At 37.4% G+C, this 12,361-nt stretch overlaps 1 protein-coding gene across 4 annotated transcripts in view; it reads left to right on the top strand.

The window, feature by feature from the left end:
- The window catches only part of SMC6 (structural maintenance of chromosomes 6), a 93,241-nt gene that overhangs the window by 12,228 nt on the left and 68,652 nt on the right, over positions 1 to 12,361 (top strand). For all 4 annotated transcript variants that reach the window (XM_017526152.2, XM_037737459.1, XM_017526160.2 and 1 more), the window contains 4 exons: positions 381 to 498; positions 3,736 to 3,841; positions 10,604 to 10,740; positions 11,384 to 11,445. In XM_017526152.2, the coding sequence (XP_017381641.1) occupies positions 381 to 498; positions 3,736 to 3,841; positions 10,604 to 10,740; positions 11,384 to 11,445 (423 nt within the window). The remainder of the gene's footprint in view (positions 1 to 380; positions 499 to 3,735; positions 3,842 to 10,603; positions 10,741 to 11,383; positions 11,446 to 12,361) is intronic.

Genomic DNA, 12,361 nt, shown 5'->3' with positions numbered 1-12,361 from the left:
CTGGTTGTCACAGTTTAGGGGCAGATATGAGTTGCTGGTATCTTCTAGTGGGTAGGGGCTGGAGATACCACTAAGCATTCTACAGTGCACAAGACAGACCCCTACCCCCACTAACAAAAAATTATCAGACCCAAAATATCATTGCCAATATTAAGAAACCTGGTGATACACTTTTTAGATCCTTTAAAGATTTTAGAATGAGTACCTACTCATAGAAGGTTCCCATTTAATTTCATCTTATTCATTGAAGTTACCATTATTCACTTTCTGTAACTTTTTTCATTGATGATGGTGCTAGTCTTTCTGATGCCAACAATGCTCAAATGGTTATAATGAATGAAATAGATTGACTGTTTTCTCCCATTGTTTTTTGTTAATAGACTGCAGCGGAAGTTGGAATAATTGAGAGTATTCGGCTAAAGAACTTCATGTGTCATTCGATGCTTGGACCCTTTAAGTTTGGCTCTAATGTCAACTTTGTTGTTGGTAACAATGGAAGTAAGTATTTTTGCCCTCCTCATTTGACCTTGAGCAGTACTTTGAGATTAGAGTACATTAACTTTTTGAAATAGGTGACTATTAGTGCTAATAAGTATTTTGTCAATAAATGTATAACTTGTGATTATGAATATTTTTGGTATTTGCTGCCAGTGTGCACTTAAAATATTGAGTTAATTCTAGGTTCATTACTTAAGCAATAGAGGTAAACATTTCCTGCTTATGTTTTTAATCTATTTATCTTGGAATCTATACCACAGAAGGGTAGACAAGCGATTCTCATTGCAATTGACACAGCCCTGTGCCTTACCTTACTTAAACATTGTTATAGAGTACAAATGAAGTGACTTGGTAATCCAAACATGAAAGTAATTCTCGCCTTGTGGCCAATAAAAGCTTTAAGAGGAGGGGGTATTGGTGCTAGTTCTTGAATGAAAATTATTGATTCTGTAGGTCTCATTGGGGAAGAAGAAGCTGAGATGTTACAAGCAACGATTGCTCATCAACTGAGATTTGGAGGAGTAGAGGTAGATGTGTATAGGAACTGGTGAATAACCTGTTCGCCAGTTTATTGTATGCCAGTTTATTGTATGGTGTATGATGTTTATTGTATGGTGTATGGTGGGGAAAGCCAAAAGCTGACTGTGGAGAGTCATGCTCTAGGCAATATTGTTGAGGATCTTAAATGTCATGATAAAGAGTTTGGAGTTATATTTTGAAGACAGTGAGGAACCAATTAGAGTTTTGTTTGTTTGGGGTTTTTGTTGTTGTTGTTGTTTTGAGACACAGTCTCCCTCTGTTACCCAGGCTGAAGTGCAGTGGTACAATCTTAGCTCACTGCAACCTCTGCCTCCCAGGTTAAAATGATTCTCCAGTCTCAGCCTCGTGAATAGCTGCGATTACAGATGGTTGTCATCACGCCCAGCTAATTTTTGTATTTTTAGTAGAGGCAGGGTTTCACCATGTTGGCCAGGCTGGTCTTGAACTCCTGACCTCAAGTGATCTGCCTGCCTCGGCTTTGCAAAGTGCTGGGATTACAGGTGTGAGCCACTGCACTTGACCACAATTAAAGTTTTTGAGTAAAGGAATGGCATGGCCACAATTTGTGAAACAAACTGACCACATTGTGGACAGTGGATTAGAAGGGGAAAAATATAGGTGGCAGAAAGTTTGGGAAAAATATAGGTGGCAGTTCCATGGTAGGCCCGCCAAGAATGACGTGTTAACTGCTGGACTGAGAAGGTACACAAGGAGAGGAGGCTTGCCAGAGTCCACCAGCTGGTGAGAGTGCTAGAATAGGAAGCTAGGCTATGTGTAGCTCTGCAGTCCCTTTTGTTGTTCTGTGTTTTTCTTACTCTATTAGTCAAGAAGAAAGTGTCTTTAAAAAGAACGGATATCCAAAAGGATCATCATTTCAGAAGCGTCACATGACACAAGAAATACTGATGGGTTCTGAAGTTAGGTCTTTTAACTTTCAAAACAATGATTTTTATTAATAAAACTTAATAGAAGGGGAAATAATGCAAATAGTGGAGGCAGTGTGTTTGGTAATGAAGGAAAGAGAGTTAGAATAGGAATTTAAAAGGCCTTATAGGAACTAAATTGGGTTAATCAGTGGTGTGCATTAGTTACTTTGCGGAAGATAATGGGCTAATAAAAGTTGATTGGATTGATTCAATAGAATTCAGAAAATGTTTACCATATTCTCTGTGTGTGTGTGTGTGTGTGTGTGTGTGTGTGTGTGTGTGTGTTTAAAGAGACAGGATCTCTTGCTCTCTGCCACCCTGGCTGGACTGTACTGGTGTGATTATAGCTCACTGCAGACTTGAACGCCTGGGCTCAAGCTATCCTTGCCTCAGCTTCTGAAGTAGCTAGGACCACAGGCATATGCCACTATGCCTCCCTAATTTTTTAATTTTTTATTATTTTTTGAGACAGAGTCTTCCTTTATTGCCCAGGCTGGAGTGCAGTGGTGCTGTCTTGACTCACTGCAATCTCTGCTTCCTGGGTTCAAGTAATCCTCTTGCCTTAGTCTCCCAAGTAGCTGGGATTATAAATGTGACCACCACAGCCAGCTATTTTTTGTATTTTTAGTAGAAGTGGGATTTTACCACATTGGCCAGACTGGGTCTTGAACCCCTGGCCTCAAGTGATCTGCCTGCCTTGGCCTCCTGAAGTGCTGGGATTGTAGGTGTGAGCCACTGCACCCAGCCTGCCTCCCTATTTTTATTTTTGTAGGAACTAGGTGTTACTCTGTTGCTCAGGCTGGTCTCTCCGTTCTAAGGTGATCCTCCTGCCTCAGCCTCCCAAAATGCTGGGATTACAGGTGTGAGCCTCCACGCATAGTCCTCAGCTTGTGATATTTTAGATATGTTAGGGTATAAAGAAGTATACTTTTCAAAGAGCTAGAAAATGAATAATATTCAAGTTACAAGTAATAGGTGTCAAAATGTTATATAAAGACATCTGTATGACTTTGCCGATTTTTTTCCTACTTAAGTTGATTCATTCAACAAATAACGCAAGTACTTATTATGTGCTAATATTAGGGATACATTATTGAATGAAAGAGACAACATTCCTGTCCCCATGGAGCTTACATTTGAGGGATGTCAACAATCGTTTCTGGCTGGGCCCAGTGGCTAACATCTGTAATCATAGCACTTTGAGAGGCTAAGGCAGGAGGATTGCCTGAGACCAGGGGTTTGAGACCACCCTGGGCAGCATAGCAACACTGTGTCTCTGCAAAAAAAAGTTAGCCAGGCATAGTGGTGTGTGCCTCTAATCCCAGCTACTCAGGAGGCTGAGGCAGGAGGATAGCTTGAGCCCTGGAGTTTTAAGTGAGCTATGATTGTGCCATTAGAACATCATAAAAATTAGATGGATTAATAATATACATGTAAATAGAAGGACAAATTCATTTATTAGGTGGATAGGCCAAGGTGGTACAGTGAAAGTTTTAGGTTGGAAAGGTGTCACAACAATTTTTACCATTTTCTTCTTAGTGGCAAAAATTTGATTCCTGAAATGTACTAATTTTTGGCTAATATTGGCAGCTCCATTTTTTATTACATATATATCTTTTTTTTAAAGTTGTGCTTTGCATGGGAAGAAAATTATAGTCTAATTTTAACATTTTATTTTAAAATGAGACTAATTCATAAATCTTTTTGCATTAAATGGTAGAAGTCAGCCTTTTTCTTTAAATGAATGTGATTTCTTCATCTGTTTCTTTAGGTGGGAAGAGTGCAGTACTCACAGCTCTCATAGTTGGTCTTGGTGGAAGGGCGGTTGCTACTAATAGAGGATCTTCTTTAAAAGGTTTTGTGAAAGATGGACAGAAGTAAGTGTTTGCTTTCTACCGTCTATTTTTAATTCTTTAGTAAGAAAACAGTTGCTTTAGATTCCCAGTTCACACAGACATAACTGGAAATGAAGTGCCTTCTCAGAATAAGAGCAGAGGTGTCCTATTTTTTCATTCCTTTTTCTTGCCCCTTGTTGCTGGCATGGCGCACTGTTGCCTGTTATCCTCTAAAGACAGATAGCTTGTGTAAACTTACTACCATGTGTCTGGTATCCTTGCTTCTGCTACTTGCTGAAAGAAATGGCTGTGATAAATGTATATACCTTATTTAACAAGTGTTTATAAACCTTGCTAATGCCTGACTCTTGACCCAAACCCAGCATCTGTGAGTCCACATTGATACAATAGTAGGGAGAGCAAAATCAGTGACCAACCTATGTGTCCCTGCACAAAACTTCTGTTTTAGCTCTCTAACAAGTCCCAAAATGAGTATTCTACTTTTTGACTCTGATTGTATACCCTTTACTCAGGTGGGTTGCCAGTGAGTTTCATTTGAGTACCACAATGACAGATCTGTTTGTTGTCTATCTGGACCCTTGGTGAATAGTCGTATGACTACTCTCTTTGGTTTTACATTTATATTTCTTTTTGTCGGTTACCATCCCATAGCTATATATGAATTGTCTAGCTTGCATCATCATGGACTCACTGCCTTGTGCCCACTAGCTATTCTGTCTTGAGGCTTATCTCTTTATTCTTTCCCATACTGCCCCAGACACCTCTGAAAGGATCCTTGTTTTTCATAACAACAAAGTGTCCCAAATGCTGTCATACATCTCCCAGCATGAGGCCACTCCCATTCCTCCTTCTCTTACATGTCCAGTGCCAAGAACTTTTGAAACTTTCATAACTAACACTAATATATTTTTTCTCATTTAGTAGGCTTTCCTTCTGCTCAGTGTTATATCCATTTATCTTGTATTTTGTTGCTAAAAAATAAAACAAGGACGGGATGTGAATCAGGTCTGCAGATTTCTTATGTATTGCTCAGAAGCCTTAGGAATCTTAGCCTTAAGCCAAGTTGACTCAAAAAAGAAGAAAAGATACACAGGAGATTATTTCCCATGCTCTGTGGCCTTGGGAAAAAACTGTGTGATAACAATTCGCCAGCATAGTTTCTGTCTCCACTTCTTTGAGCCCCAGCCCAGCAGAGTCTTTTCACCACCAACCAAAATGGCATCTGTAGCAAAAAATTACAGATGCCATTAAGTTAATAGTACCAATTATATTTCAGTTCATTATACTTAAAAAAAAGAAAAAAACTTTTTAAAATTATTATTTATTAATCATTAGAATCCATGAGAAAATTTTTCTTTTTTGAGATAGAGTCTTGCTCTGTTGCCTAGACTGCAGTGCAGTAGTGCAATCTTGACTCACTATAACCTTTACCTCCTGGCTTTAAGCAATTCTTGTGCCTCACCCTCCTGAGTAGCTGGGACTACAGCTGTGCCACCACCACAGCTGGCTAATTTTTTTTTTTTTTTTTTTTTTTTTTTTTTTTTTGTCTTTTTAGTAGAGAAGGGGTCTTGCCATGTTGTCCAGGCTGGTCTTGAACTCCTGGCCTCAAGTGATCCACCAGCATAGGCCTCCCAAATTACTGGAATTACAGCCTAGCCGCAGTTCATTACACTTAACTATCCATTTCTTACCTGTCCAAACAATCACCTAGTCTACTTGGCTAGATTTCACATTGAATTTTAAGATACAGTATTTAGGAAGAAATTATTTGTTTATATACTGTTAAATGTTTTATGTCTTAAATACTTTTTAAAAAGAAATGCTTTTTTTTTCCATTTGAGAAGTACTTAGGCCAGAGCAGAAAATTCTCTCTGAGATCCATCCTCTGAACACTATTTAATAAAAAAAGACTAGCTTAAACAAATCACTGACTTTTAAGGACATGGCTGCCTGTAGAGTGAAATATTTATATATATATTTTTTCTTTTCTGTACAAAATTGGGGAAATATATTTTAAAACACAGTTAATGACAGACAAAAACTCGAACCTGAGCTCAGTCTTCTGTCTAAAAAAGTAACTAAAAGCAGAGTTTTTCCACATCTTTATTGTTCTTATTCATCCCCTCCCTCATTGAAAACATCAGTTATTTATAAAATTGCCCTTGTTTTTACAGTCTCTGATTCTGTCATCACTTTTTTACAGGATCAGCTTGTTGAAGTGTTTAGTTCTGTTCTTACTCTATTGCACATCTAAAATCTATGCAGGAGTCTCACTTTGCCTAAGAATGGTTGTAGTGTGGTCCAGCACAAGTTTGAGGTAGTTCTAAGAACTCTATCCCTCCCTTCCCCATCTCTAGAATTACACTTCCCATTTGTGACAGACACTTGGTCTCTGGGGCTCCTTTCTTGGGGTATTTCAACTCTTCTTGTAGATGCTTGCCTAACACTGTTAGGAGGAGCCAGAGAACTGTACCTTGAGGAATCTCCTGGGACTCATCCTTCAAATTATCCACCAATCCTTTGCAGTGACACAGGGTCTGAATGAATTCTTCCAATGTATCTCTTCATATGAAAACCTTTCTCAGTGACCCAAGGTTTCATGCCCTTTGTTTTTTAGATTTTATGCAGTTTGCTGTTACCTCCTTTGGCCTTCCCAATACCAACCCTGGCACCCTTGGGGTCTTTGCAATAGTCTTATTTTTGAGATCAGCTGTGGCATGAGGGTTTTAGAGGGACAAAAACTCATTCACCTGTGTTCCTGATTTATTTAGTCAGGGATACAGAATTTATTACAGATGAGCTGGTGACCCATAGAAGGAGCAGTTGTATCTTCTTTTTATGTGACTTTTTTCTTATTCCTTGTTCTCATCAGTGTGCGCTGCTGGCAGTTACTTCCGTGTAGATAGATTGTTCCTGAGTTGGGAAAGAAGCTGAATTCTTAGTGCGGCACTGCTCCTTTGGGTTGTCATTCTGAAAAAATTCTCATAGATAGTATCTCTTTTTTATTAAGGGTCTCTTGTATTTACAGGCATTGGGCTCTATGGCTGTTGACCTAAACTGAGCATTAGCACAGGTCATTTCAGTATAAAGGGGAAGCCTGCAGAGCTAGTGCCCAACTCAATTGTCTCTCTCTTCCTGCACAAGTGTTTTCTTTTTGTCTGTGTGTGTATGTGTGTGTGTATGTTTGTTTTAGCAGTAATTATGAGGCTTTTTTATAAATGTTATTTTTTAGAAGAGATTTGCTTTCTTAAATTTACTAGATTCATATAGCAGGCCAGGCGGGCAGATCACTTGAGGTCAGGAGTTTGAGACCAGCCTGGCCAACATGGCAAAACCCCGTCTCTACTAAAACTACAAAAATTAGCTGGACATGGTGATGGGTGCCTGTAATCTCAGCTACTCGTGAGGCTGAGGCAGGAGAATTGTTTGAACCTGGGAGGTGGAGGTTGCAGTGAGCCCAGATCATGCCACTGCACTCCAGCCTGGGCAACAGAGCGAAACTGTATCAAAAAAAAAAAGATGAGGCGCAGTGGCTCACACATGTAATCCCAGCACTTTGGGAGGCCAAGGCGGGCAAATCATCTAAGGTCGGGTTTTTGAGACCAGCCTAACCAACATGGAGAAACCTGTATAGAAGAAAGTCTGTTCTATGCAGACTTTCTATTGTCTTATCCTCTCTATTAATTAAACTACAAAAATTAGCCGGGCATGGTGGTGCATGCCTGTAATCCCAGCTACTCGGGAGGCTGAGGCAGGAGAATCACTTGAACCTGGGAGGCATAGGTTACGGCAAGCTGAGATCACACCATTGCACTCCAGCCTGGGCAACAAGAGTGAAATTTTGTCTCAAAAAAAAAAAAAAAGAAAAGAAAATTTATATAGCAGTAGGAAACCAATGCCTCCAAAGTTCTCACTATACTGAAAATAGCTTAAATACAAGGAGTAGCTAGGAATGAGATAATAAAGTAGGTGTTTGGTAATCAGGAGAGGGATTTGATAATTCAGAGAGCAAATATATGTAGTCATTTAAGAAATGTTTTGTTGAGATACACTAACTTAATGCCAGGTAATCATACTAGCTAGTGAAATAAAATATTTGTTAGTTAAGTATCAGAGGCCAACTGCCCTTCCCCTCATCTTTCAATGAACAGTTCTCAACCTTAACTTTTCATTAGTATCAACTTGGGGAGCTTTAAAAAATTCCATTAATTGTAATTTTTCTGAACCATATCTGTCTTAATTAGGTAATTTTGTTTTTGTTTTAGCTTTTTTCTTTAAAAAAAAAAAAAAACCAATTTTCAAGGTAGCTCTAGGAAAGGATATTTACCATAAAGATGAGGGATATATATCTATGATACTGCAGAGAAGTAATACAGCTGGGGCTCATGAGGGACCAGACTGAGACCTCATAAGAACCAAATCTCTTCTGTCTCTGCGGCTTCCTTTTAATTGCATCTCTGGCTGTCTCTGTGTGTGTTGTCTCTGGGCCACTGTCTCCCTCTCCCTCCCTTTGTTTTTTTCTGCAACTCTCCTGTCTACACCTTCCTGACAATCCTAATTTAATTGGCTTTACTTCTGTGTGTGTGTGCACTATGCTCTCCTCTCCTGTATCTCCTTACGAAAGATGTACAGGTAAGTGAGTGTGTTTTTCTCTGTCACTGTCTCTGGGACATGTGTACTTTCTTATTATTTTGCTAATCTTTGTCACTGTGTGTCTTCACATGTGCAGGCATTTGTAAGAAATACTGTAATTTGTAAGTTTTACTGTCCTAGTCTGTGGGTGTGTCTGTGTAAGGAAGTGATCTTGCGTTTTCTTTCCCTCTGGTTTACTGCCAGTATCTTTGAGTATGTGTGTCTTTTTATTAGTCTGACTAGGTGATTTCCCAAGAGCTTGTCTGTTCTATGCAGACTTTCTATTGTCTTATCAGAGAATAATGCCCCAAATTGGTTTCTCTAGGTTTAGATGCTCCATAACTTTGTAGCTCACAGGATTCACCATCTCTCGACTTGATCATGTCTTAATTTGAATTTTTAAAAATCTTTTTATTTTGAAGTAATTATAGGTTTACAGAAATGTTGCAAAGATAGTACAGTTAACTTATATCCTTCACCCAATTTTTCTTAATGTAGATTTCTTACCTAAGGTGCATTTATCAAAGCTATGCAATTAACATTGGTACAATATCAACTAAACTACAGACTTTTTAAATTTTTTTAACCTGATTTTCTTAGTTTGATTTTTTTAAAGAAGAAAATATGATTGCTCAGTTGGTAAAAAATTTCTATATTTAGCTCAATCCCAAAAGGATAGGATGGAGAATTATATGGTTGCTAAGCCCTTTCCTCTAGGGCACTTGAACAGAAGAAGATGGGAGAGCAACAGAGTAAACACTTAAATGTGTCTGCTGTGTTAGCAGTAGTTCACAATGAAACTCATCTGGAGTATTTCTTCCTACGTTTCCTGAAAATGGGAAAAGTTTAGAGTATGATTACCAATTCACAAAAACAAGTTTTTTCTGTTAAAGGTTTCATTTAATTACCAATTAAAACACTTTCATATTAAGGGACTTGAGCATTTTGACAGATGCTCATATGAACCAGATAAAATATTATCTGCTTTTATGTATAAGGAAATTATAGGTATGTATTTACTAATGTTATTCATCACATCTTTTTTGTTTTTCTACCAAGTCTTATTTTAGAAGCTGGAGTACACAAATAAAGTTTTTTTTTTTTTTTTTTTTTTTAACCTTTATAGGTCTTAAAATATACATGGCTATAAGTACCTAAAACATCTTTAAAACTTTAAAAACTAACAGAGCCTATCGATGAGGCAGATTTATACTCTTATTTTATATGTGTGTTTAGCTGCATTGTACTATTTTGAAATATGTATTTTAATGCCCGTAAAGCTTTAAGAAATTTTTGGCTTTAGTTTTTTTTCCTTTTTTTTCTTTCTTTCTTTTTTTTTACAGAGACAGAGTCTCACTCTGTCACCCAGGCTGGAATGCAGTGGTGCAATCTTAGCTCTCTGCAATGTCTGCCTCCAGGGTTCAAGTGATTCTCCTGCCTCAGCCTCCCGAGTAACTGGGATTACGGGCATGCGCTCCCATGCCCAGCTAATTTTTGTATTTGTTGTAGAGATGGGGTTTTGCCACGTTGACCAGGCTGGTCTCAAACTCACACCACTTGGTCTTGACCTCAAGTGATCTACCCACCTTGGCCTCCCAGAGTGCTGTGATTACAGGTGTGAGCCACTATGCCTAGCCTGGTTTATATTTCTTGATGTCAAGTGGTTTTATTTTTTATTGCCAAGTAATTGAAAAATTAAAATTGCCTTTCTTAATTCTAATCCTCTTCAAAAATGTTACTGCTTTGCCGTAATTCTTACTTCATCATTCTTTAAAACCTACTGTCAAACATAATGCTTTATGTAAGTTATAGTAGTCAGGCAGTGTAATGTTAATTACATGATTTTTATAGGAAAATGTATAGCTTATCTACATCTTGAAACAACCTAATGGTTTTTGTACAAATGTACTATTCTATTGTGGGTAGAATAGTCAATTATTTTTTATGAAGCTTCACTTATTCTCAACTTTATGTTTCTTTTAGGCACGGTATCTTTAACATTATGCTGTAGTAAACAATCATTGTCAGCTGTTAATGTAAATGAATTGGACAAATTATTTGGTGGTTTTGAAAAATTTGAAAATTGTGGTAACCTAGTATTGTAATTACACTGTATCTTCATTTGACTTAGCTTTAACCTCATTGTTTCAGCTCTGCAGATATCTCAATAACATTGAGGAACAGAGGAGATGATGCCTTTAAAGCCAGTGTGTATGGTAACTCTATAATTGTGCAGCAACACATCAGCATGGATGGAAGTCGATCTTACAAACTTAAAAGTGAAACAGGTTTGTTATGATTTTCTCTTCATTTCTTAGATTAGTACATAATCAATTAAAAAGAATTAGTTGACTGCTGGTATTGACTGAAATGTCTTCTTGTAACATGATTGGCGGTTTGTATGTGTATATACATATATATGTGTGTGTGTGTATATATATATACACATGGGTATATTACACACAGTTGTTTTACCCTAGGATATTTTAGCAGCAAAAGCATGATTAGCAGAATTGGGGATTATCTGAAACAGGTTGTGCCATTTTGTTCTCACCTAAAGACTTCCTATCAATACAGGGTTTTTATAGCATGTGGAAAGAAATGGTTAGAAAAAGGTACAAAATGACAAAAAAGAAAAGGTGAGCATTTAGTTATTGAAAAGGGCGAGCATTTAGTTATTGAAAAGAGGTAGATGAGGAGCAAAATATAATGTTTAGCTATGGGAACACGATAAGCATCGTTACTGCATGTAGGTACTTTTTCTTCCTCTGTATTTGTGCCATGGTCATTCATATTTATGCATATTCAGTGTTACCTTTCTTGATGATGCAATGAAAGCTAATAATAATATTTTATAAATAACTATACATTTTTTTTTCTGTGATATGCCCTAGAAACTGTTTGGTTATTTCATATGTTTCTCATAACTAGGCTCCGTGGTTTCCACTAGGAAAGAAGAGCTGATTGCAATTCTTGATCATTTTAACATCCAGGTAATTGGTAAATTTGTGTTTCAGATAATTCATACAGCTTGTCATTTCTTAATGTTATTTCACTTGTATAGAAAAAATTTAAATGGCCTCTTATGAGTATATTGATCACAGGAAGGATATATGTAACTATAATCAATGAAGTTGTTTAGAATTTACGAATTCAACACAGGATTGTCAATACGTAATATAACACCTTTAATTTGATAGACCATTCAAGAACATTTAGTCTGTACTGCTCTAGGCTAAAATTTGTCTTAGTAAGGATACCAGATTTCTTTGCTTTTTGCTGTTCTAGTCAAAATAGCATCATTGTTCCCTAAACTCAGTTGTTAAACTCTTCTTTTTTTCTGCATGAGTGTTTAGCTTCTAAAGTTGCTAAATTCTTAAAGAAAATTTATTCTAGAACAGTAAAGCATTTATGTATTTTGGAACTATCGATGACACCTGTAGGGAACAAGGCTTGAGTCCTTTCTGCTAAGATACTTTGGCTGAATTAATTGACATGTAGTTCTATAAATATTTACAGTAGAATTATCTTTAGAAGTCACCTAATCCAGGCTATTTGTATTGTTGATGAGAAACTGGGAGCCAAAAAAAAAAAGTAAATTTGTACTTAAGGCTGTCTAGATGTGGTTACTGGTTGAAGCTAGATTTGGGATCCAGACATCCCTGTTTCATTCTACTGTTGTATCCATTGTGCAGTACTGCCTTGTTATAGATAACAAAAAGAACAATTAGGAGTTTGGGTCTCTCTTCCAGTTTGGTTTAGAACAGAGCTGTACAGAACTTTCTGTGATGGTGGGAATGTCCTGTATTTATGTTGTTCAGTGGGGTAACCACTAGCCACATGTGGTTCTTGACTACTCGAAATTGTGACTAAGAAATTGAATTTTTAATTGTACTTTATGTAAGTAGA

This window comes from Cebus imitator, unplaced genomic scaffold (genome assembly GCF_001604975.1).
Source record: "Cebus imitator isolate Cc_AM_T3 unplaced genomic scaffold, Cebus_imitator-1.0 Scaffold1, whole genome shotgun sequence".
In the NCBI taxonomy this organism is placed as follows: domain Eukaryota; kingdom Metazoa; phylum Chordata; class Mammalia; order Primates; family Cebidae; genus Cebus; species Cebus imitator.
This window is presented reverse-complemented; position numbering and strand designations above follow the sequence as displayed.